We start from the raw sequence: 24,736 nt of genomic DNA, 5'->3' as shown, positions 1-24,736 counted from the left end.
TTTTTCAAATCTTAATTTTGAGTATGAATGTTTTGAACTTCCAGTGTTGTGTATCCATCAGAGAAGACTGCTGCTCAGACATGAGTTTAAGCCAATACAAACTCTCTGTTAGCTGACCAGTAACCTTGTTGGGTGTTCAGAATCCCAACGTAGCCCAAAGTCTTACTCAGGGCGAGTTAAGCACGAAAAACAATCTGGGTTGACATACTTCAGTTAAGCTAGGTGACGACATTCGGAAACTATGAAGTGTGGCCTTTGATGGACGTGGTCATTGTTTTCATTTTACCAAGTGGTACTGCTTGCTGAGTTTCATGGCCTGAATGGTACTACCATCAATGGAGTCTGTTGTGTTAAGGTCCGGGATCCTGTTAGGGAGGGTTGTGAGCTCTCACGTGAATTCTGAGAACTGAACCTGGATCCTCTGAAAGAACAAGCGCTTTTAAACACCGAGTCACTCCAGTCTGCTCAAGGCTCTTATATTAAGTGGCACAGTGTTCACATTAAGTATCTTACTTACAGGTTTTGCTGTTGGAGAAAGGATCTCACCCGATCCTTCAACATGGCCTTGAACTTGCAATCAAGTCCCAGTTCCTAGATTACCCAAACTGCCTATAACCTCAAAGAATTCCGGGCAGGTTTCACACGGATGGATGTCTCACTCCAATGAATTCGGCTTGCAGCCAGGTTTTTGTTCCTCAATACTGAGTGGTGGAGTTATAGGTGTGGACTACTATTTCCAGTTTACTTAGGTTTTCTTTTGTAGCACTAGGGCCTCCCAGGCGCTAGGCAGATACTTTACCTCTGAACACCCCCAACTCTTTCTGGTTCTTCTTTATTTGGTTGCTTTTTGGTGGTTGTGTTTTTGTTTGCTTTTGAGGCGGGTCTCAATATGTGAGGCTGGCCATCTTGGAACTATGAAGATCAAGCTAGCCTGGAATTCTGAGATCTGCCTCTGTACTGGGATTTAATGAAGTACTGGGATTAAAGTGAGCACCACTATGCCCAGCCGTTTTTGTATTTTTATTTATTTTTGGGAGAGGGTCTAAGTTGCTCAGGCACGCTCAACATGGATTTGAATTTTATCTGTGGCCCAGAATAGGCCTTAAAGTTTTGATTCTCCTGCCTCAACTGTCTGAATAGCTGTGATTGTGGATCTGGTCTATATTAATGAGGATCTTCTTGTTACTCTGGCGGGCCTGGGCTGATCCTCTTGCCTCAGCCTTCCAGTAACTGTGACTTTAGTTGAAAATCCCCATGACCTGACTGACTTCAGATACTTAAATTATCTCTGGAGTACTTATAGCACTAAATATGACGTTAATGACATAGTTGAAATGTGTAGAGAATGACAAGAAAAATATCTTACATGTATTTAACACAAATTTTCAGAAGACACTTCATTAGCAGTCAGTTGAATCAAGAACAAATGTGTGCATTAAATGCGACCTGGCTTTTTCTCTTTCACTCTGCTGGATCTGGAGGGACTGAATTTAGGGCTTTCCTCATGCTAGCCAAGTACTCTACCACCGTGCCAGCTAGTCTCCTTTTGCAGTTCTTGTAGATCGATGGATGAAACACCCTGAAAATAAGGGACTTGACTTCCCCCTTGGGGCTCCCTTTTTCCTCTCTCAAAAGTTTGGAACTATTGCTCTAGAAATGCTAGTTTCTCTGAGACCCGTTTCCAGATGGTTAAGGATGGGTCTGACATTCTAGTTCACATTCTCTTTAAAACTCAATCAGAAGAATTAGACCAACCGGAACCCCTTCTTAAATAACTGAACCGCTTGAGAGTGCTGTAGTCAGCTAAAAGCACACAAAACACGAGTCCTGGTCCAGGACGTATACGGTTCGTTCCGCAGCTGAATCCCTCCGGGGATTTCGTCTCCTGTGGGCACTAGGTGGTCGTGCAGCTTGGGGCAAATTTACAGCTCCCAACGAGGAAATCTGTGGATCTATCATAAAGCAGCAATTGGGGCAGGTGACCTTTAGAGTCCGTCCCGCAGGGCTCTCCAGCCCCATGTCCGGAAGAGCCACCACAAGCTTCCAAGTCGCTGCAGACTGAGATCCACCCTCCCGAAGGCTCGTCCACGTGAGAATCACGTTGCACCCGCCTCGTGCTCCCTCCAGATCCACGGCCAGCCTCCTCAGCCACCCACCACACCATCGGAAGCCTCCAAAGTCACTGACCACAACGCCTCCCGCCAGTGTCTCGGCAGCGATTGGCGCGCGAACCTCCTCAAACGGGGACGGCGGTCGACACGTGACCAACGTGCTTAACCCGCGTTGGACAGTGGCTTTGGCTCCCGGCCTGCTGCCCGCGCTCCCTGTGCGCACGCGCGAGTTCCGATGGTCCTCCCGGCGACTGTTTAGGGCGGGCTTGCGCATGCGCCGCGCGACCCCAAGCGGCCCGCAGGAGGAGGGGCCGGCGGCGGAGGCTCCGCCGCGCATGCGCAGTAGCTGGATGCGGGCGTTGCTTGCCTCCTCCCCCTCCCCCGCTCTTTTCCCTCCGATTGGTTCGGAGGCGTCCAGTCGAGTTACAAGATGGCGGCCCCGGGCGCTCTCTTCACCGTTCTGTAGCAGCTTCGGGCTGAGCGGATGTCTCTTCTTGTCCTCAGTGTCGGACTCAGAGACACACGGCTCCCGAGTTCTGCTGATCACGAAGTCCCCGGAGGCGCTCGACGCACCGGAATCTCCCAGCGGCCGCGACCGCCGCCTCGGCCCTGCTCGCCGCGGCGCCGAGACTCCAGCGTGATCGGCGGCGGCAGTCAAGGTAGGTGAGGGCCGGGCAGGCCAGGAGGGCGGGGCGGCGGCCGCCTTGGCGACGCGGCGGGCTGTTTGTGAAGCGGGACCGGGCCGGGCCTGCCGGGCGAGCCGCCTGGAAGTGGAGGGCTCGGCTGGGCGCGGGCCTCGGCCCCAGCGGAGGTAGGCGGCGGTGGTAGGGCCGCCCTGGCCCAACCCTGGCTGGCCTTCGTCCCTTACATGTCGTCTCCCCGGCTGTTGGGTCCCCCGGTGTCCTCACCGAGTTCCCAGGCCGTTGGTCACCCGGGTTCGTCCAGGGCCACTTCTGAGGTTTGGGCTTTTCCGGGGCGTTATAGTGACCTCGATCGGCTCCTGGTGTTTTCCTGTGAAAGTCATCTCTTGACCGCAGAGTTGTGCGTGTGCGCACACCACACGAAGCGGCCCGGTCGTGAATAATTCACACACACACCCCTCCAATCCCCCGTCCCCCGGCAACTTCCTAGCTTCATATCTTAAAAGCATTTCGTGGAGCCATTTTACCCACAAACGCAGACATTTGGCAAAGTCTTCTGGGCAGCTGCTGTAAGTCATTTATTACAGGGATTAAATTTGCCCGGTAAGACATTGGTAGAAGGCTTACCTAGCACGTACGAGACCCTGGATCCTGTCCCCACTGCTTTAAAAGAAAAATAAAACAGAAAAGCTTTAATAACAACAATAATAGCTGGCAGATAAGTCTCAAGTGCCAGGCCTTGTTCCAGATAATTTGCAGGGTTGTGTTTTAACTATGGGATGTGGAATAAGTAGGTATTTGGTGCTTTAAAAAAAAAAAAAAAGTATGTATCACCTATGTTGGCCTTGAACTTGTCCTATGGCTTAGACTGGCCTCAAACTGTCATCCTGCCTCAGCCTCCCTCTACCATCACCCGGGTTGGTGAAATGTGTTTTAAAAGTTTAGCCTATAGTAGTAGTTACCTTTCCCGCTACAGCTTTTGAGTTTTGGAGTAAAAATAGGGGTTATTTTTGTTACTATTTTGACACGACACTTCCTCTGTTTGAGGCACTCTTCTAAGCTATGCCGTCTTAGTTTTCATAGCAGTCCCTCTGTCCCACAGATAAAAGAATCATTCGCCAAACCCACTTGCCCAGGCTCTCTCAGCTTGTCCTGGAAGCTAGCACTAGCATCTTGTATGTTCTCAAATAAGTAATGCCTTGGACCACTGAATCAACAACAGATCTATGAGCCAGGTAGGTTTGGGACATTTTAGAGTCATCAGGAAACAAAACTAGAATTCCTGGCCTCTGACTCATCTGCGTAAAGTGTGAAATGGCAGCGGCAGCATTCGTTTGTTTTAGTCTGTCAGGTACTCTTTAGTTTCACGTCTGAGCTAGACAGTTAAAATTTCACTTAGTACCTTTTGCGTTTCCCATTATTCCTTTTGTCCACATCTTAAAACAGTAAATCTAGCAGGGTCACTGCTTACCTCTTTTGCCCTCTGGTGGTGATGGTAGGTAATGATTAGAAAAATTTCCCTAGGGATCCAGAGACCTGTGAACAGTTCTGTAAAGAACGCTATTTCTGATAAGATTAATTTTGCAGTGGTTTGGGAGAGGAGTTAAAAAGAGAGGATTCCCAGTTATTGATATTTATTAAAACTCATGCTGTATATTTTAGAATCTTCAATTTTAAAATCATTCATTCTGTAATCAGAAAAAGTGCCTGTAAGAGAAAAATGTAAAAGGTTGGGATGTTTCGAAAGCTGGAGCCCTGCACGTCAGATATTGGAAGGCTTTGGAATTTATGATTTCAAACTTACTCTGTAGTTGCTAATCTGCTGTAGAGCATTAAGTGAAGGGTAAGTTTGCATCTAGTGACTGTTCCAGGCCTACTCTGGTGGGATGTTGTGCTGAGGGTAAAAGAATGGAGAAAATATCAGGAAGAAGTACCTACTGCCAGCCTGGGCAAGTACCCTCGCTGCTAAAGCTGCTCTGAAGAGACAAAACAGTGCTTAGAACAAAACCCTCCGAGCTCCTGTCTGTCTCTCTCTCTTACTCTGTGTGTGTGTGTGTGTGTGTGTGTGTATACAGTGCCTGTGCAGGACAGTAGAGGGCACTAGATCCGCTGTAACTCCCAACAGGAATATGAGCTGCCTGACGTGGGTGCTGGAACTGACGTGGGTCCTTTGCAAGAGTAAGGTGTGCTCTTAACTGCTGGGCTATTATCTCCCTAGCCCCCTGTTATTGCTATTTCTAAAAGGCAAGGCATTTTTATTTCTGGAAACAGGTTTTCTCTGTGTAGCCCTGGCTGTCCTAGAACTTATTCTGTAGACTAGCCTGGCCTTAAACTCACAGAGATCCACCTACCTCTATCTCTTGAGTCCTGGGGTTAAAGGTGTATGCCACCTTGCCTGGCTCTTGTTACTACCACTACTACTGCTGCTGCTGCTATTATCATTATTATTATTATTATTATTAATTTGTGCTTGCTCACCCGTGGAAGCCAGAAAAGTTAGTTAGATACCCCAAGAGGTGGAGTTACAGGTGCTTGTGAGCTGCTGTTGGGTATTTGGAATCAAACACTAACTTCACAAGAGCAGCGTACTTTCTTACCTGTCAAGTCCTCTCTCCAGCCTTGATGCTGTATATTTGAAGCATTTTATATTATCAGTTGCAACCACATCCATAGCACCAAAATTTTTAAATTTGTAATGTCTTAGCTTTGCACAATTAATTTGCTTAATTCAGGCAATTAATTGTTAATTAGGAGCCATTTCTATTAATTGTAGCCTTGAGAAAACTATTCATGTTGCAAAAGTATTTCTCAGGCATTATTAAAATCCTTACCCAAGAATAAACGTATGAATCATCTTTATATTTTAAATATTAAGAGTGTTCATGGCTCTCTTGCTGTCTCTTGCTCTTTCCCTTCCCCTCCTCCCCATTACCTCCCCCCCATTTCCCCCCCCATGTGCTCATGGCTGGCCTCTACTCCTCTCTCTCTCTCTCTCTCTCTCTCTCTCTCTCTCTCTCTCTCTCTCTCTCTCTCTGCCTTTCTCTGCCTCTACTACCCTCTCGACTCCCCTCCCCATGCCCTGAATAAACCCTATCCTATACTTTAAAAAAAATGCTTATGGCAAGAATATTTGCATTAACATAAGAACTTTACATACAATATACTACTTAAATACTATAGCTCTTGCAAGATCAATAGATGTTTGGCGGGGTGAGTGGAAAAAAATATATAGATGTTTGTCTTAATTTTGTGAATGGAGTTGGCTTCCTGTTGAGAGAGTGCTGGTGTCCCTCAGGTGTCTTTGCCTGCTCTGTAGCCCTGCGTTGAGGATTTGATGCTGGAGGCTCATGGCCTCGGTGAAGCTCTCACTAAAGTGCTTTTTTTCCATCAGTACCAGGGGTATGCTCACCACATTTTATGCTGGACTAGGATTTTTTTAATTACTTGTAATAAAAATTTTTAATTAAAAAAGTAAAATTAACTTCCCCGAACTTCATATTTTCCTGAATTTCTTACTGTGTTTTCTTCCCTTTGAGCCAAACCCTCTAAGTCTCATTTGCTTAAAACCTGTTAATTGCTTTTTCTTATACTTCTCTATTTTGTGGTTTTATTACACAATAAGTGAAAAACTGCAACAACAATGTATTTGTAACAGTTTCTCTGGTGTAGAAAAGCAAACATCTTATTTCTGTTTCCTGTAATCTAGGTTCACAAAAATGGCGAAGAGAGTTGCGGAGAAGGAGTTGACTGACAGGAACTGGGATGAGGAAGACGAAGTTGAAGAGGTACAGAGCCGCTCCCTTTGGCCTCTTGCTGTCTGTGTCTAAGCTCATGTTACTTTTCTTGGTGAAGAATATGCTAGAACTTAAAAACCTTCAAGAAAACACAGCAGGAGAGGTGTTGGTTCCTGGTGAGCTGTGGGTGTTTGCGGTAGCAATGTGTTCTTTGTGTGTGAGCATGCTGTTCTGTTAGTGTGCATTTGTCATTAGTCTGTAGAAGCAAGAGTCACACACAGCATCCTCTGCTGTGTTTCCAGTGGTCTAGTCATGACTAGGAGGCAGGTTACAGGAGCTCCCAGCTGCAGTTCTCACCTGGGTCAGCTCTCTACGGTCCCTTACTCCAGTGTTTCTCATGCCCCACTGTTAGCTGTTCTGATGCTAAATCTCTGCCCAGCAATTGCACTGATTTCATAGAATTTACATCAGTGTAGTTTTTTGCCAGCAAAAAGTAAAGTTGTCTTCTGTGAGGAAAACTTTGCATATCTAGGTCTCTTGAACAGGTTGATAGTCCTAGGCCAGTCCACTAGGCAGAGCCATAGCAAAGCTAACTCCAGCTCTGAAGCACACAGGGAAGGGACGAAGGCGGCAAGGAGTAGTGCTCTGCAGCTGTATCTGCAGGCTGGTGTCTTCCTTTTTGGTACTGATAGACGCTGATATGTTTGGGGAAACCAAACCACTGATGTGGTATTATTTTTACAGAAACTGTAGCTGACTTGGTCTTTTGTTTTCTTTTCTTTTTTTTTTTTTAAGATTTATTTATTATTATATCTAAGTACACTGTAGCTGTCTTCAGATGCACTAGAAGAGGGCATCAGATCTCATTACAGATGGTTGTGAGCCACCATGTGGTTGCTGGGATTTGAACTCAGGACCTTCGGAAGAGCAGTCAGTGCTCTTAACCATGGAGCCATCCCCTGACTTGGTCTTTTAACTCAATCTTTAGTTACAGATTTTTTTTTTCTGCCTTGGTCTTAAGCACAGTCCTGGAGTGGAGTAAAATCCAGACTATAGTGGTTTGCTTTGACACTAAAGTGTCCAGGAGAGAAAGAGCTCCACAGGTTCTACTGAGACAGCTATGGAAATTAGGTACATTAAATGTGCAAGTGTCGCCTGCTGGTCCTTGTTCTGGGGATGAGAATCCTTTTAATGCTAACATGATCGAAAACACCTGTAGATGGGAGGCATTTAGTTTTGTTTTTTGAGATAGTCCCACTTTATAATCCAGCTGCCTCAGCTTCCTGTGTAAGGGGCTGTGATGGGAGATGGCACACCTGGCTGAATGAGGCTTTTGTACAGTTACTTAGTTCTAGCCCCATAGGTGAGGGAATAGATGAAGTGAAACCGTAAGCCTTCAGCAGATGGTGATTATGATTTGCACACTCAGCACACCGTGGAAGAGCACGGGGTGACAAGGGGCATGTGTGGCCTAGTGATCTGGCCTTTTGGACAGTGGGCAAGGTGAGCAGGTCTGCTTTTCAGAACAGTGAGCGAAGACTGTGGCTCAATGGTAGGACTCATGAATGTACAGGATCCTGTTCTACAAAAGAAAGATGTAGATGCTGTCTATAGCAACTTCATTTTTTGAAAACTGGTAGTAAGATGCTTGGTTTCAGAGACTGTCTCTAAGATGTTGAGGAAGCCAGCCATGAGTATTTTTTGGTACCAAGATTTAGTGGTCTTCATCATTTCAGAATCACATATTCCTATCTCTGAGTTGGAATTTGGAGGCTGGATTTGTAGATCCTGAAAAATTTGTGACTTACCTGACTAGAATTGGAATCTACAGCAACCTGTAGATAATATATGTGAGGTGTTTCTGGATGTGTTACGTCAACTCTTAAGATGAAATACCAGATAAGTGTTTGTGCTGAGCTTTACTCTCGCTGTGGCCTTACCTTTCTGCTGTCTTCACTTGTCTGTTCTTGCAGATGGGAACATTCTCAGTGGCCAGTGAGGAAGTCATGAAGAACAGAGCCGTAAAGAAGGCAAAGCGCAGAAACGTTGGATTTGAAGTGAGTGCTTCCTGCAGCTTTGATGTCTTCCTTATGTGGTGCCCATTCCCAGAGTATGTATACAGCAAAGCTCTCCTCATGCACATAGAAGACGGAACGGAAATGAGCATAGGCAAGAACAGGCGCAGATCTGGGAATCTGCAGTGTAACATGGGGTTAAAGCTGTGGGGGTAGATGAGAAGAGCCATGTGATGTGCGCTCATGGTGAGGACTGAGAAGCCAAGACAGGCTGTGACAGGAGGGGATCTGACTGTTCAGTAAGTGACAGCCAGTGACTATCAGATCTAGCCAGTAGGCTATATGTGGCCCAAGATAGCATAGCCCAGCACAAAATTGTAAACTTATTTAAAACATAAGATGTCATGTGTGATGGGGAGGCTGACTTAGTTCTGTGGTGTTTGGGTGAAGTTTGTGGTTGACAGCACTCAATGTTGCAAGGTCAAAACATTAGGTGGGCCTGGGGTACCGCTTGAGCTAAAACTTGGGTAAGTGGAAGGGGAGAAGCAGGTGCCCTTGGCCTGGGAAGTTCACATTGAGTTTTATTCAAAATGTTAGAAAAGCTAAATATCATACCATCTGCCTAAATGAAGAAATGGGCTTTTCTCAAATACTGTAGGAAAATAGAGCTAGGCAATAGGAATAATATGAATATGTCAGTCCAAGCATAGTGGCACATGTACTGGGAGGCAGAGGCTGGAGGATCAGAGTTCAAGACCAGCGTGGTCTACATAGTGAGACTGTATCTGAGGGGGAAAATGGATGTGTCAAATTCACCCTAAAATTTAGCTAGATAATTTACTGTCAGCAGTTTCTAAAGTAGCAATAAATACTACATAACTTTTAAATCCAGTACAGAATCAGAAGGCCCCAAAGAGCTCTATACAGTTTCAGAGCTTGTCTGTAAGTCATCTGGTATGTTTTTAGTTTTTGTCTTGAGACAAGGGTCTCACTATGTAGTTCTAGCTATCTTAAACTCACTAGGTGTGATACAGGCTGGCCTCGAACTCAGAGATTCGCTTGCCTCTGCCCCCCAAGTGCTGGGATTAAAGGTGGTTACCACTGGAAAACTGTCAAACTGTGCAAACCATCCATCTATTTGGACATAACGCTTTGCTACACTTCTTTAAGGGCATGCATGGGTCAAGGCAGGGTTTCCTTGTGTAGTCCTGGCTGTCCTGGAACTCACTCCATAGGGCTTGAACTTGCCTATCCACTTGCCTGTTTTACTTTCTTTTTAAGGTTTAATTTGTACTTGTGTGGGCGTATGCCTGCCCACAGAAGCCAGAAGAGAGGGTGTCAGAGCTGCAGGCTCAGTTGCAGGCAGGTGGGAGCCACTGCGAGGACTGGTGGGAATCTCGCTTAGGTCCTCTGTGCTCTTAACCTCTTACTGCTCCCCAGCCCCGGTTCTTAGATTTTAGATTTTGATGGTTCAGAAAATCATATTGAGGGGCGGGGAGCTTGTTGCTTAGCTGGCAGAGTGTGTGACTAGAATCTCTCTGGGTATAGTAGCATGTGCTCGTAAACCCAGAGTTGAGGAGGTGGAGGCAGAAGGCTCAGAAGTTCAATGTCATGAACCACATAGCAAGTGGGAAGCCAGCCTGTGATGACTGATAGTGTCAGATAAGCAGAAGCATCAGAATGAAAGGTGTTTTATTTAAGATTTTTTTATTCCACTGGGCAGTGGTGGCGCACGCCTTTAATCCCAGCACTCTGGAGGCAGAGGCAGGTGGATTTCTGAGTTCTACGACAGCCTGGTCTACAGAGTGAGTTCTAGGACAGCCAGGGCTACACAGAGAAACCCTGTCTCGAAAAAAGAAAGATTTTTCATTCCTCATTTTTTTTAAAGATTAATTTTATTTTATATGAGTACACTGTAGCTGTCTTCAGACACACCAGAAGTGTGCATCAGATCCCATTACAGATGGCTTGAGCTGCCATTTGGTTGCTGGGACTTGAACTCAGGACCTCTGGAAGAGCAGTCGGTATTTGTTCTTAACTGCCGAGCCATTTCTCCTGCCCCATTCCTCTTTGTTTTAATACTATAAAAAATACCAGTGGTCAGTAAACATTTGAAAATCTGTAGGTGTGATTAAAACTTTTTTTAAAAAGCTGTAATATTAAGGCTAACTGGTATGTTTTAGTTGGGGTATCTGTTGCTGCACCCTGAGATAAAGGTACCTTATGAGGGGGTTTATTTCAGCTTATAGTTGTCCCATCATGGAGGGAGAAAGGGCAGGAACTCTGGCAGGAACTGAAGCAGAGGCATCTTACTCTCATGATCCTCACGGCTCCCTCTGCATGCCTTACTACACCACTAAGGTACCTGCTGGGGTCCTCCCGCATGGATCATTAATCAAGAACATAAACTACAGACTTGCCTACAGGAGGCATTTTCTTAATCTAGGTTCCTCTTTCCAGATGACTCTAGCTTGTTCAGATTGTCAAAAGTACAAAAGCCTACAAGGACATGAGCTACGTAGGAAATGGAAGAGGGACTAGCTCTGTGTGTGTGTGTGTGTGTGTGTGTGTGTGTGTGTGTGTGTGTGTGTGTGAGAGAGAGAGAGAGATGAGATTGATTGATTAATTATAGTTCATTTATTTGGGAACTCTAGTTTGGAGTTGGTATAGTTGGTACACCAGCTATAAAAAGAAAAAGTACACATATGTATTGTAGAATTGTCATGTGTGTGCCTGCCAGCCTTTAATACAGACTTTTTACTCCATGAGTGCTCTAATCAGTATGCATGTTTCCCCTAAAGTTTATGTTACGAAAAGAATTACATATTGTGTGTGTGTGCATGTGTGTGAATGCGCACAAGTATTTGCTTGAATGTGTGGACATATATATGATGGGCACGCGTATGTGTGTGTATAAAGGTCTGCAGCTGACATCCTGTGTCTTCCTTGATCTCTGTTCACATTATTTATTGAGTCTGGGACTCTTGGTAAACCTAGAGTCCCTTGATCGAGATTTCAGTCCTCCTGCTTGCAGGGTAAGCACTTTATCCACTGAGCTGAATCCATAGCTGTAAACATTAAAACTAAGTAGGCGTGGTTGGGTTTTCCTGTTTAGCTGTTTCCATAGGAACAGGTTGCATTCTGGTGAAATGGTGGAGTGCTATCAGCCTAACCACTGCCTCAAAAGATGACAAGTTAAACTTTTAGGGTGTGTCTGTGTATGCATGCTCCTGCACTGCATGGAGGCCAGAGGATAGCAGTTGATGTCCTGTTCTGTGCACCTTATTGCCTCCAGACAGGGTCTCCTTGAACCTAGGGGTTCTGACTCGGGTCCTCATGTGTGCACAGCAAGCACTCCTACCCACTGAACGTCTCCTCCCTCAGAAAAGTGAAACAGTCGGCAGAGAGCTCTCTCCACACTACTCCTGACTCTCCTAGGGCATAGGAGTGGTTCACAGCGCCTCTGCTGACAGCATAGACTAGCCAAGGGAAGAGCTTGCTAGAGACAGGGTAAGGGAGCAGCAAGTAACAGGAGAGCAGACTGCACTGGGCTGCTTACCGATAGAATGGCTGGAATACGCAGCATGGTCTCCTCGGACTTCAGTAGGCCAAGAACAGCTTGAAAACCCCAAAATGCTTCAGTTAGGTAAACTGTACTTTCTTTTTGTCTTGAAACAGGATTTCTCTGTCCTAGCATTCACATTATAGATCAGGCTGGCCTGGCACTTAGGGATCTGCTTGCCTCCCAATTTTTTTCATTGCTGGGATGAAGGCTTGATCCACCATGCTCAGCTCAATAGTTTAAATTAACCTAATGTCATGTTTCGGAAGCTTCTTAAGGCAAATGTCCTTTGGAAAAGCACATGCGCTTTGGTTAGCACATGCACTTTGGTTGTGTTGGGAATATTTTCAGTTGTTCTGAAGTTCGGGAGTAGGTACATGAATTTGCTCTATTTGTTTTGGTACCATCTTTCCTGGCTGTTTCAGGAAGGCAGCTGTGACACAGCTGTTCTTAGAGGCATCATCTTTTCCTCTCCTGCCTGGGCTGTGCTATGTGCTAGTAGCTTCTCCCCTGACAGTGTCAGCCACGCAGCACTGCTGTCTGAGGTCATGTTTACTTGGGGACAGGTGGTCTGCTTGCCTAAATTGTGCTTTCTTTGTGTTTCAGTCTGAGAGCGGAGGAGCCTTTAAAGGTTTCAAAGGTTTGGTTGTGCCTTCTGGAGGAGGAGGGTTTTCTGGATTTGGTGGCTCTGGAGGAAAGCCTCTGGAAGGACTGACAAATGGAAACAGCACAGACACTGCCACACCCTTCTCCAGTGTAAAGACAGCAGCAGAGCCCAAGGCAGCCTTTGGTGAGTAGCCCTCCCTCTCCAGCCCGCTCTGAAATTGATGCTGAAAGAGAGAGAACTTTGCTACCCAATTGTCTGTCTTCGACAGGGTCTTTCAGGATAGCTCAGGATGACCTTGAACTCAATCCTCCTCTTGCAGCCTTCTGAAGACTGACTGACTGGGATTGTAGGTGTGTGCTACCAGACCCAGCTGGAGAGATGGTTCTAGGGCTGTGTCCTTTGGATGGACCATTAAAGGACGGGACTGGGGAGGTGCATGGAGCAAGATGGTCAGCAGAGCACACCTCTGTACCTGACACAGCAATTGTATTCTCAGCTCTGCCAGCTGACAGCTATGTGACTTCAGTGTCAAGTTCATAACCCCCAGACCCTGGAATTGACTCTCAGCAAGGAAGCACTTTGTAGACTCAGAGTTTAACTTCCTGGTTCATGCACACCAAGGGCCTTTAGTGCACCTCCCACCACAATGGCCATTGGAAACTGGGTGATGCTGTCTTTGATCACAGTTTCCCTGATCTAAATTTGAGCAGGAAATACTAAACACCTGACCTGTTGTGGGTGAATTAGTCGGGAGCTTTTGGGACTCACATAGAGAACAGGATTCTGGGCTGAATCCTAGAAACGACCGTGATTGGCTCTATTGTGTTTTGCTATTCTCAAAGTGTGTGTTGTATGGTGGTTGTTGGTCTGAGATAGCTCTCATGTAGCCTAGCGGCAGGAGTTCAAGCTGGCCTCTAGTTTTGTAGAGGGAGGACGGCTTTGAACTTCTGATCCTCTTGATTCTGGCTTCCCGTGTCAGATAGCCTCGTGCACCACCCACTGCCCTGTTGAGTTTAGTCCTTAGGAAGCAGAGTCTACTAAGTGCCTTGGTAACCATTTGCTAGTTATCAGTTCCTCAGCATGAGTGCCTGAACACAAGCTTGGTAACAGGAAAAGCAGGGCATGATGGTAGCAGACCAAAGACCTAGCTGTAGCTGAGCCTGGTGGCACACACCTGCTGTCAGCTTAGAACGCCCAAGTAGAATGGCAGGCTCCAGCTCAGCTGGGACTACATAGCAAGACCCTTAGAGACAGGTTAAAAACCAAAACAAATCAACCCTTGTATGGTTTAATCAAACCAGCTTTTAAAGTGCTTGCTCATTAACTTCTTACAGGTTCTTTTGCTGTGAATGGCCCTACTACCTTGGTGGATAAAAAGATTTCAAGTCCCAAATGCAATAGCAGCAATCAGCCGCCCTCCTCCGGCCCTGCTTCCAGTACGGCCTGCACTGGCAATGCCTATCACAAGCAGCTGGCTGGCTTGAACTGCTCCGTCCGGGATTGGATAGTGAAGCACGTGAACACAAACCCGCTTTGTGACCTGACTCCCATTTTTAAAGACTATGAGAGATACTTGGCGACGATCGAGAAGCAGCTTGAGAATGGAGGTGGCAACAGTTCTGAGAGCCAGACAGACAGGGCGACTGTTGGAATGGAGCCTCCTTCCCTTTTTGGTTCAACAAAACTACAGCAAGATTCACCATTTTCATTTCACGGCAACAAAGCGGAGGACACACCTGAAAAGGTGGAGCTTACAGCAGAAAAGAAATCGGACGCCACACAAGGAGCAACAAGTGCCTCGTTTAATTTCGGCAAGAAAATTGAGAGCTCAGTTTTGGGCTCGTTAAGTTCTGGCTCCCTAACTGGGTTTTCATTCTCTGCTGGAAACTCTAGTTTATTTGGTAAAGATGCTGCCCAGAGTAAAGCAGCCTCTTCGCCATTCTCTGCTAAAGCATCTGAGAGTCAGGCAGGAGGCAGCAGCAGCGAGTGCAGAGGTCAGTACAAAGCCTCGGTTTCACATCTGCACAGGGCTAATAAGAACGCCTCAGGTGCTCCCTGCCCTGTGTGTGTCACGGTGCCTTAGTTCTTCTCCGTAAAATAGAGCAAGACCCATTTTAGAGGTGTTAAAGGTCACAAGTGCCGAATGAGGTGGAGGTGTGGTTCTGTGGGAGAGAACTGGCATGGTGTGCAGCAGCAACGCAGCCTCTGTCTGCACGAGATGGATCTCTAGATGCACAGGGAAGGTCTGTTAAAGACAGCTGGTGTAGAGGAAAAGCACTGGGCACGTGATGTTGCATATGGAAGAAGTAAATTAAAATCTTTTTGAAAATCAAATCTTACTGACAGAGCTCCCCAAGAGTGTCCATTGAATTTGGCTGTAGTTAGGAATTTGACTGTAAATGAGCCGCTTTACCATTAATGTTGAGGCCAGACCTGACATAAAGGCTCACTCATCCCCAGAGGAAGGCCCTGCTGTTGTGGGTCACTCAGCTTCCTTGTACCCGTCAGTGTGGCAGGTCTCGGCAGCAGGCACACTTACAGAGTTTCTGTTTGAGCTATTGGTACCACAGTGCTCATGTGTTCTATAACATTTGAGGACCAGTTCTATCCAGTATAACTCTCTAAAATGATGTGTGTGCTCAGCACATATGCTGTCCAGTGTAGTGACCCCTAGCCATGCCTGGGCAATTGCATGCTTGCGCTGCAGCTAGTGGTGCTGAAGGATTAGATTTCTACTCTGAAGGACAGGTTGTTTTTACTTTTCTCTGTAGCTCTGGCTGTCCTAGAACTTGCTGTGTAGACCAGGCTGTCCTTGAACTCCCAAGTTCCACTGCTCTTCTGTCTGAACTCTTCAACCACCAGGGTCCAATAGGGGCCCTTTCATTTCTCCTCTGCCTCCAAATAAGAGGAGAGTGTATCCTTATATCATGCCCCAGTCCTGCAGCCTGCACTATCAGACCCTGTTACCATCTTGTGGTTAGTTACCACACCTTAACAGCAGAAAGTGGAACTTGTTCAAACAGCAGGTGTCTGGCCTTCCTGGATCTCCTTCTTCAGTCCTGGGTGCCTCAGTTAAGTAATCCTCAGTTAAGAGATCCTAGGACCTCATGCTGGACCTTCGGTCAGTCAGGGTTTCTCTGTGTAGCTCTGGTTGACCTGGTACTAGATCTGTAGACCATGCTGTCCTAGAGATCTGCCTGCCTCTGCCTCTCAAGTGCTGGGATTAAAGGCGTGCGCCACCACACCCAGCTCTTAGTTTGGGTTTTTGGTTCAAGTCTGGCAGGTTTACACAACTGTAGTTTTCTCTTGGAGAAAATCCTTCCTGCTTGTATGTTAGCCTTTGTCTCTGCCCCTCGCTGTGGTGAGGCTCTCCTGTGCCTTTCCTGCCCTCTCAGTGAGGCAAGTCCTCACTACCAGATCCTTGGGCGCTCGGACAGTTCAGACAACTCTTGGAGCAGTGTCTCTGACCAGTTTGACCTTTAAAAAGATTATTTTTGCTCTTTTGGCCATTGCTGGTTATCCCGGGCACAATGTGCTCTGGACACAAGAACATTTTGTCAGGGATGTATTGGGTGCCCTTTTCCTCTGTGCAACCTGAGTATGTATAATTTTGTACTTAGTATGTTTTGGTGAATGTCATAAACAAGGATGCCTTTCATTCTTGGGCTTTGGACAAGTTAGAAGTTACTTTAGAATAGAGAAAAATGTTGCCATTATTAAGTGTGGCAAGATGGCTCAGCAAGTAGAGATGCTTGCCACCAGGCCTAACAACTGAGTTTGTTGCTGGGAACCCACATGGTAGAAGGAAAGAACCAAATCCCACAAGTTGTCCTCTGACCTCCACACAGTACACGTGTGTGTGCACACATACTTGCACACTAAATTTAAAGTTTCACAAAATAAATCCAGCTGGCACCTCTTCCCCTAACACAGTAAGGTGCTCACAGTCGCCGTTTCTAGCTTACAGGGGGTGTTCCACGCTGGTGTTTAGGATGATGGGAGCGAGTGTCTTCTGACTCTGAGTTGTTTCTATGCCAGATGGTGAAGAAGAAGAGAATGACGAGCCACCCAAGGTAGTGGTGACCGAAGTAAAGGAAGAGGATGCTTTCTACTCCAAAAAGTGAGTGGGGTTGTGGGGTCCTGCAGGCCTTGCTCAGCCAAGCAGACTGAACAACTGCAACAGCAAGAATGATTGGCCTACTTGGTTGGTTGATTGGCTGGTTGGTTTTGGTTTTTCAAGACAGGTTTTCTCTGTGTAGTCATAGTTGTCCTGGAACTCTGCAGATCAGACTGGCCTTGAACTCACAGACTCACCTGCCTCCACTTCCTGAGTGCTTGCAGGATTTTCCTAATAATCTAAAGGTCTGCATGTAATGCACAGGCTTGGAGAACAACATGCTACTTTATCCATAGTTACACCCTAGTCCAGATTTATCTCTGGGTCTTAGGGGATGAAAACTGAAGGCCTAAAGGGAATTTGAAAAAAAATAAAAAGTAATGGGTACAGCAGGGTGGGAGAGATGCAGAGAAGTTCCTGGTTCTGTGCCATCGTAGAGAGCCTGGGTCACAGGGCACATGAGAGCAGGCAGTGGAAGTGGGTCAGGTGAGATGTTGCCTGACTGAGGAAAGATGGTCACAGGTATTACAGAGGGTTTGTAGGGAACTGTGATTGTTGCTCACTAGCAAAGTACTTGCCTAGCATTGTCCTGCACTACAAAGAAAGGTGGGGGTGGGAAGGTAAATTCTACAATATCTAACTAGATTACCTTACTGTTTTGTTTGGTTTTACCTGGATGCCATCAATCCAGTAAAGAAGGCTTATCCTCTCTTTACCCACTGCAGTTGTGGTTGTTAGCAAACTGACTTGTTGAATGCCTGATCATGTCTGTTGTTTCCCCACAGATGTAAACTATTTTACAAGAAAGACAACGAATTTAAAGAGAAGGGTGTGGGGACCCTGCATTTAAAACCCACAGCAACGCAGAAGACCCAGCTCTTGGTGCGGGCAGACACCAACCTCGGTGGGTGCAGAGCCATCACAGTGCCCTGTGGAGAGCCCTGTCCTGACCCTGCAGTTCCTTGTGTTTTGAAGCTCAGTAATAGGGGTTGGTTGGTTGGTTTGTTTGTTTGTTTGTTTTATGAGCGATCATGAGATTCATCTTCTGATTACTACTATGGACGTGGTTTTTGAGTATTGGGAACATGATGTAGGTGTGTTGTTAAAGCTTGGTTTCCTGTGGTGGAGTGTGGTGGAGCGTTGCATGCATACACCCATGTGCTTACTGAGCACAGAGAAGAAGTACACAGGTCTCGGTTTAAAGGGGTCTGTGGAGGGGAGGGCTGGTATGTGGAGGCCCAAGAATGTCGGGTCCCATTTCTCAGCCGCTCTCTACCTTTATTTTGGAATGTGGTCTCTGTAACCTGAAGCTCACTGATGAGCTTGCCAGTCTGGCCAGCGAGGTTGAGGATCCAGCCGTTGGTGCCACAGCCCCCATCCCCATCCTTTCCCACCTCTCTGGGCTGGGATCATAGGATTGGGCAGCTGTCTCCAGCTTCTTAGATGGGTTCTGAGGACCTGAAGTCAGGTCCTTGTGCTTGCATGCTGAGCAATGAGGCTAGCTCCCCAGCCTTAGGGAGTGCTTTCCATAGAGCCAGAGGACCCACCCCAGCTGTCAGGCCCTTAGAACAGTCCAGTAAAAGAGCAGCTCTGACTGCAGTGAGTCTGTAACGTGGTCAGCAGTGTGAGGCTCTGTCAGGCAACACCAAGATACTCCGGCCAGCTAGCTATGACAGTATCATTGTAATGTCACTCTAGCCTGGGAGCACCGCTGGGGAGAACCTCTTGTTTCTTTGCTGGCCCTTCATCCTTAAGTCCCATGAAATGGTGAGGATTTGGGTCCAAACGGTACCAGTACCAGCAAGTCCTCTTTGCATGCAGTTCTGAGGTTGTAAGCGCCTGAAGCTGGAGTGTGTGGAGAAGGGAGGAAGGAAGCACCCCTCCATTGGTGCCTGTCAAGCCCCTGCTCCCCTCAGTCTTCCACACTCCCAAACACAAGAGCGGAAGGCCTTTATGGCGGTACCTTTAGCACAGTAAGAAGTCGCTTCAGGATTGACTCCTAGCCTCTTATGGAATGCTACAGCTTTGATATATAGTTTATATATTTATTTTTATGTGTTTTGATGAATATTTCCCTTTGTTTACTCAAAGGCAACATACTGCTGAATGTTCTGATTCCCCCCAACATGCCGTGCACCCGGACAGGAAAAAACAACGTCCTTATCGTCTGTGTCCCCAACCCCCCACTCGATGAGAAGCAGCCCACTCTTCCAGTCACCATGCTGATCCGGGTGAAGACGAGCGAGGATGCCGATGAATTGCACAAGATTTTACTGGAGAAAAAGGATGCCTGAGCACTGAGGCTGACCAAGGCATGTTGCCACGTTGCTGCTTCCCCTCTGTCCCTAACTTAGTCACATTCTTTCCTCTTCTACTGTGACATTCTGAGAACTTCTAGGTAACTTGAACTTTTGTGAGGAAGATTAAGGCCAATAAATCCTTTCAGTGTGTCGAAGCTCTTCTCCCTTCCTAAGAACTAAGCAAAATACATTGGAGTGAAAAGTGTGGGAAGATGTTTTTTTAATGTTGATTCATTGAGTAAACTAACCTAAGTGATTCTTAATGGACTATAATCAGGGTACCAGTTAGCTCTCCAAAGGCTCCCTCCCGTGGGTGCCGCTCTCTGCCTTCCCCAGGAGACCCAGTGTTCCCGAAGACACCCACCTGTTTCCTTCCTGTGGGCTTGTCTGACCATGACTAGCACTCCTGCCAGACAGCACACCGCCACACTGTGACCGACCGCGCTTGCCCATTCCTTCTGAGCTGACTGGGTACTGGGAATCTGTCGTCAGCCTGTCTCGGCTGGTGCTGGCCTTTGACCTGGAGCTGCTTGACTGAACCAGGAACCGCCTTTCCATGGGCAAGGCCATGAGTGGTGGCTGGTGGGGAGCTGGCAGTGGACAGCCTGGGTCTGGAGTTTATTCATGAGGTGCTCTTACTAGCTTTCCTCCCTAGTTAGCATGGACGGGGGCTGTCAGGAATAATGGATTTTATTAAAAGCACAAATTTGGTAGTGTTTTTATATCATTTCTATACCACAAACAAGCCTTTATTTTAAAAGAAAAAAGTGAAATCGTGCTAAAAAGGGTTGTGTGCTCATGGCCATTTGTGCCCTGCTGAGCCCTGGTGGGCACCGTCTGAATGGAGTTCTCTCACGAGCCATGTGCTCATGAGAAGCAAGAGTATGGGAGCGGAAGACGGCTCATTTGGCCCGTAGCTTCAGACAGCAGCATATTATTTGGCGTCTGAAAAACCCATTTTTATCTTTACTTTTTTAAGGATGAGGTATTATTGAGTATGTCCATTTGGAAGAGAGCCATGGTTCTACACGCTGGTCATGTTACCTCAGAGCGGTGAGGTTGCTAATACTAGTATTCTCTGAAGACCAGACATGAGTTAAATGCAAGATTTGATGACGAGCTGGTCATGGTTCCTGCCTAATCCCGGTGCTGGAAAAGCTGAGGCAGGAAGATCATTCGAGTTCACAGCAGCTTGAGCTATTGTAAGACACCTCCCCCCCCCCAATAAAATCAAATAGAATAAAAAGTTTGACTGTCTAAAGGTCCACTTGGATTTCTCATAAAACCATTTGACACTAGGACCAGATCTTGTCTGAAGGCTCAGGGTCAGTACCCAGGGGCGCACACTTGTGTGTTCAGGTTCCAACCTGGGCAGTCACAAAAGCTGGATGGCACAGTTGCTTTCTTAAAGCCGCAGTGCCAGGTGGGATGAAGCCTGGTTAACTTTTATTTTCACATGGGTCTTAGTCTCACTATGTAACCCTGGCTAGCCTTGAACTCAGATCCACCTGCCTCTGCCTCCTGAGCCCAGAGATGTTCTTGAGGTGGGGTGACAGTGCTCTGTGCATTTTGGCACGTATCTGCAGATGCATGTTTGTGCTTCTTGGCTGTGGACCTAAGGAGATGCTGTGCAGTTTGGTTAGGTTTTGTTTTGTTTTGCCTTTTAGCATGGAGAATTGGTTCCTAGCAAGCAGGTTGCTGCTTCTGTTGTCCCTGGCCCTGGCCTCTTCACATTGGGCTTCCCAGCTTTCCAAAGATGAAACGAGGGGTGTGCATTTCAGAACAGTACTGTGTAGCCACGTGCCTGTGGGGCTGACACGTGTCAGACTCACAGGCACTTTCAGGAACTTGTCTCTTCTTGGTGGCAGTGCTCTGTGAGCATCTGCCCATGCCTTGAATATTTACCAAAAGAATAAAAGCAAAAAAGGTCGTGACTGGACTGCCTTCTAGAGCGCCCCGGCCGATTTCAGTTGTAAATTAGTGAGGGTGGCTTGCTTTTTTTCTAACATTCCCAGCAATTTGCTGTTAAAGACTATCACTTTTGGAAACGAGAATTACAGGGGAGATGTGTGGGGTGTGACTGTAACTCGGTGTCTTGTCTTTATGCTTAGGAGCTAGCTCATTGCATCTGACCTGAGTATGAAGTCTGAGTGTCACAGGGAGGCCTCCGGAGGGCGCTCTGTTCTTCCTCCACTGTGTTTGTAGCTGGTTCCAACCCATGGCTTAAACTTCATTTATGGTTTAACGTGTTAGAAACTTGCCTCTTGTCTGTTTAATGTGAACTGAGGTGTGTATCTCCAGTTTGAAAATCTCAAGTTGTGTCTTATATTTGCCTGAAGGTAGTGTGTGTTCTCTGTGGTCAGGGTGCATCTAGCAGATGCTAAGCCTGGGCCTTCCCACACTGTAGCTCACACTTTGACACATTCCCAGCCCTGCCATGTCCTCCTCAGAGAGCCACACCGTACAGGCTGTGGCTGTGGCTGTGGCTGTGTCAGTGACAGGTCTGACTGTTGGTGGGCTGATGCTCTGTTTTACCATTTCAGTTCTGAATCCTGTTTTTTTACATGCTGTGTGCCAAAAACCAAAACCAACCAACAACAACAAAAAAAATACCTCCTATGGCATAGAGGGGAATTCTCCTTGCTGTCAGGGAAAGCCCTTTTCCCTACCTTTTGAACATTACGAAGTCTGTTCTTGCCAGTTTGTTCATTATGTTACTATCTCTGAAGATGAGAAACGGCCCCTTGAGGCTGCAGAGTACCCACTTAGACCACTGGAGTGGGAGTTTAAGGAGATGACCTGCTCTGTCACTTGTAGGTAAGGTTGGGAGTTCTTCGGGGTGTCTTTCTAGCCACATGCTCTGTACACAGCCACCAAGTGCTCTCCAGAAGCAATCACAAGACTGAGGACTGTCCTTTAACACAGATTTGTAAAAGTGACGTCAGACTTCGTAGCCAGCACATGGAATGATCCGCTTTCTACTCGGAACGGGAACTTGTTTTCTACAGCTCAAATACTTGAATTGTCAGGCAGTGTAACCTCAGTGTGTGTTAGCTTTTGAATGAGCCTTTAAGGAAGTGTAACAATCCATGAAATGTGAATAAATGGAAAGTTGAAAAACCAGCGTTGGGTACTGTTCTGTTCTGTGATATTCTTGGCAGACCATTGGGGAAAGCAGCACACAGTAGATGTATCTGAAGTAGGGGCTGACCAGCTGACTGGGATGTGAGGTGAGCAGCTTGAAGCTTGGCCCAGGCCTGCCTGCACTGGATTACAGTCGGCTGCAGTTCTAGGCAGTCAGTCCGCCAGCCTCAGACAAATTACAGCTGGGAGAGGTTAGCTTTCTTCTACAGAAGTTATTTGTACTAAATTCTTGTTCATTCTGTGATGTACTTATTGGAGTTGTGTTCAGATTCTAAAGTTTCCTAAGAGACACTGCATTATCTGAGTTATAAGGTGTTTTCCTGGTTAGGGAAAAAAAAAAAAAAAACAACAAAAGGCTGTCCCCGGGGTTCAGAACTGTGAGTTTCATAAGTTATAGGTGCTTGCTGAAGAGGAAGATTGTCCCTGAGCCATTAGGGAGACAGACTGATCTGGTGTGAACCCCCAGTGTAACCCTGGAGCTTCCAGTGCCAGAGGTTCATAGATATTAGAGCTGATTTTGGGGACCCTGCCCTAAGCCCACTCAGGTCAAGGCCCTCTTTGATAAAGTGGTTTTTGTATAATCACACTACTACCAGTCATTGTATGTGAACAGATGACATGCTGCACAGCTGTGATCAACCAGCACTGGCTGGCAGACTCCCTCCCTGTAAGTCCCAGATAGAGCCATGACTCCATGCCCTTTAGCACATCCTAGGAGGAGACGGCAGTGACCACCTCTCATGACCGTGAGGAACCTCGCTGTCACTGAACCTGAGGGGATGTATTGGGTTTACTTTCCTTTTGAAGATCCCAAGCCCTGGCAAGCTGGGGTGACATGGCTTGCTGGGGGACCAGGGCCACGTAGCCCTTTCCTTCACCCCCACTGAATCACTGGACTTCATTGGTTTCTAGAATTGGCTTAAGTCTTTTGAGTAAAATTGTTTATTCAAAATATAATCAAAGTTCACCAGAAACAATGGTTATTTCAAACTGAGCAACCTAATTGCTTTATTAAAGTCAGAGTCCAAAATGAAAGAGCCATCCACATAGAAGAGAGAAAAGTTTTGATGGCTCCCTGGCTTACATGAGGCTGTAGGAGGCAAGTGGGTGACACTTAACAACAGGAACATTCATCGCCCATCCCCAAAGCAAGCTTCTCCTTCCTCACATTTCCCAGCTTCCTTCCCTTTAACAAGCACAAAGTCTGATGTCTCCAGTTGACATGGGTATATACAATGAGCTACAGAGACTGCATTATTTTACACTCCTTTCCTTTCCGGGGAACATTCTCTTCCAGGCTGACAGCGGCTCCTTACAGGTATGAATGAGTCAGGATAAAAGACCTGAGAGCAGAACTGCCCTCCCAAGGCAGCTGGGAGATGGAAGGCCAGCAGGGCAGCCAGCTTCCAGGGCAGAGGCTTCAGGCCACTTGAAAGGGCATGGGTTTCCTGCCAAGCCGCTGCCTCCTTCCCACCTCCTTGTAGTTGGAGGTAGCAGTTCAGAAAAACCTGGTTCCTTACTATATGTCCTCTCAGTCTCCCTTTCTCTGTCTCCACTGCAGGTCTAACCCTGGGGTATACAGTATATTAGGACCTATTCTTTGTGACATAAGTCATTTGGCATGTTTTAGAAACCCATTTGCATGGAAGGTGGCTATATTTCTGACCCGTGTTGTTTACAGGCCCTAGAAAAAGCCAGCCAGATGCTCTCACCCTCCATGCTCCTCCCTCCCCCCTCCCCCCACCCCCACTGCAGAGGAGCTCCCGCAACAAGGAAAGTCAGATGCCTGCCAGGATCTTTTCTAAACTCCCATTTTGGGTCCCAACTTCTATTCCAGCTATCTTCCTGCTACTGTGATGGTTTTTAGGGGGTTCTCTTAGAAAAGCTTTGAGAGTTTGCAGTACAAACACTGCCAGGGTGTATTTTCATGGGAGCACAGAACCGAGCCCAAAATTTATCATGTGGTCAGCTTTGGAAATGCCCACACTCTGGCTAGGGTGGTCACTATCCCCCTCACAGGGTCTTCACAGACCAACCAGTATGCGGGATGGCGTCTGTCAGCCCCAGGAGATACCATTTTCATAATGTTATCAAAGTCAAGGTCATTCCCTTGATTTGCTGTTTGTTTGTATTAATGTGAAACACGTATTAAAGATTGGGGCATTTAAAAGAAAATTCACTTTAAATGTCTCTAAAATATAATGCAATGTCTCAAAGAAAGATGGAATCACAAAGTCAACAGCCACCACTAAGCCTGCCTTGAGAGGCTGGCCTCCTGTTGGATGTGGGTGTTCAAGGGAAAGCCACTCATAATTCACACACTAACACATTCTATGTGTGCTACCTCATGTCTTCATTGAAATTTGTTTTTGTAGAAATCAGAAGTTTTGAAGTAGCAAAAAACATTTTTGTAAGTGTAAATTCTCATATAACAATTTTGAAAGAAAGAACACTGCTATTTGCATCAAGTGTCCTGATCTACAAAGGAAGGGGCTGAGGTCAAAA

At 46.7% G+C, this 24,736-nt stretch overlaps 1 protein-coding gene across 3 annotated transcripts; it reads left to right on the top strand.

Moving 5' to 3' along the window:
- The first annotated feature begins 2,531 nt into the window (after positions 1 to 2,531).
- Nup50 (nucleoporin 50) lies at positions 2,532 to 22,210 on the top strand. Of its 3 annotated transcripts, XM_021183114.3 has the most exons (9): positions 2,538 to 2,770; positions 3,855 to 3,987; positions 6,459 to 6,537; positions 8,460 to 8,543; positions 12,670 to 12,853; positions 14,005 to 14,664; positions 16,709 to 16,790; positions 17,573 to 17,691; positions 18,879 to 22,210. In XM_021183114.3, the coding sequence occupies exons 3-9, from the start codon at positions 6,469 to 6,471 to the stop codon at positions 19,079 to 19,081; spliced, it is 1,401 nt and encodes a 466-aa protein (XP_021038773.1). In that variant the 5' UTR covers positions 2,538 to 2,770; positions 3,855 to 3,987; positions 6,459 to 6,468; the 3' UTR covers positions 19,082 to 22,210. The 3 variants fall into 3 exon arrangements, with proteins under 3 accessions (XP_021038772.1, XP_021038773.1, XP_021038775.1); XM_021183113.3 differs by lacking the exon at positions 3,855 to 3,987 and having other exon boundaries at positions 2,532 to 2,770; XM_021183116.3 differs by lacking the exons at positions 2,538 to 2,770; positions 3,855 to 3,987 and adding an exon at positions 3,118 to 3,321.
- The last annotated feature ends 2,526 nt before the right edge of the window (positions 22,211 to 24,736 follow it).

This window comes from Mus caroli, unplaced genomic scaffold, assembly GCF_978045245.1.
Source record: "Mus caroli unplaced genomic scaffold, Mus_caroli_1 scaffold_16, whole genome shotgun sequence".
NCBI lineage: Eukaryota > Metazoa > Chordata > Mammalia > Rodentia > Muridae > Mus > Mus caroli.
This window is presented reverse-complemented; position numbering and strand designations above follow the sequence as displayed.

What these genes read in the sequence shown, in the direction of transcription:
- Nup50 (XM_021183113.3), top strand. Translation starts at nt 6,469, where the DNA reads ATGGCGAAGAGAGTTGCGGAGAAGGAGTTGACTGACAGGAACTGGGAT. An exon ending in AGGAAGACGAAGTTGAAGAG is followed by an intron (nt 6,538 to 8,459) that starts GTACAGAGCCGC and finishes CTGTTCTTGCAG; the next exon opens with ATGGGAACATTCTCAGTGGC. An exon ending in GATGCTTTCTACTCCAAAAA is followed by an intron (nt 16,791 to 17,572) that starts GTGAGTGGGGTT and finishes GTTTCCCCACAG; the next exon opens with ATGTAAACTATTTTACAAGA.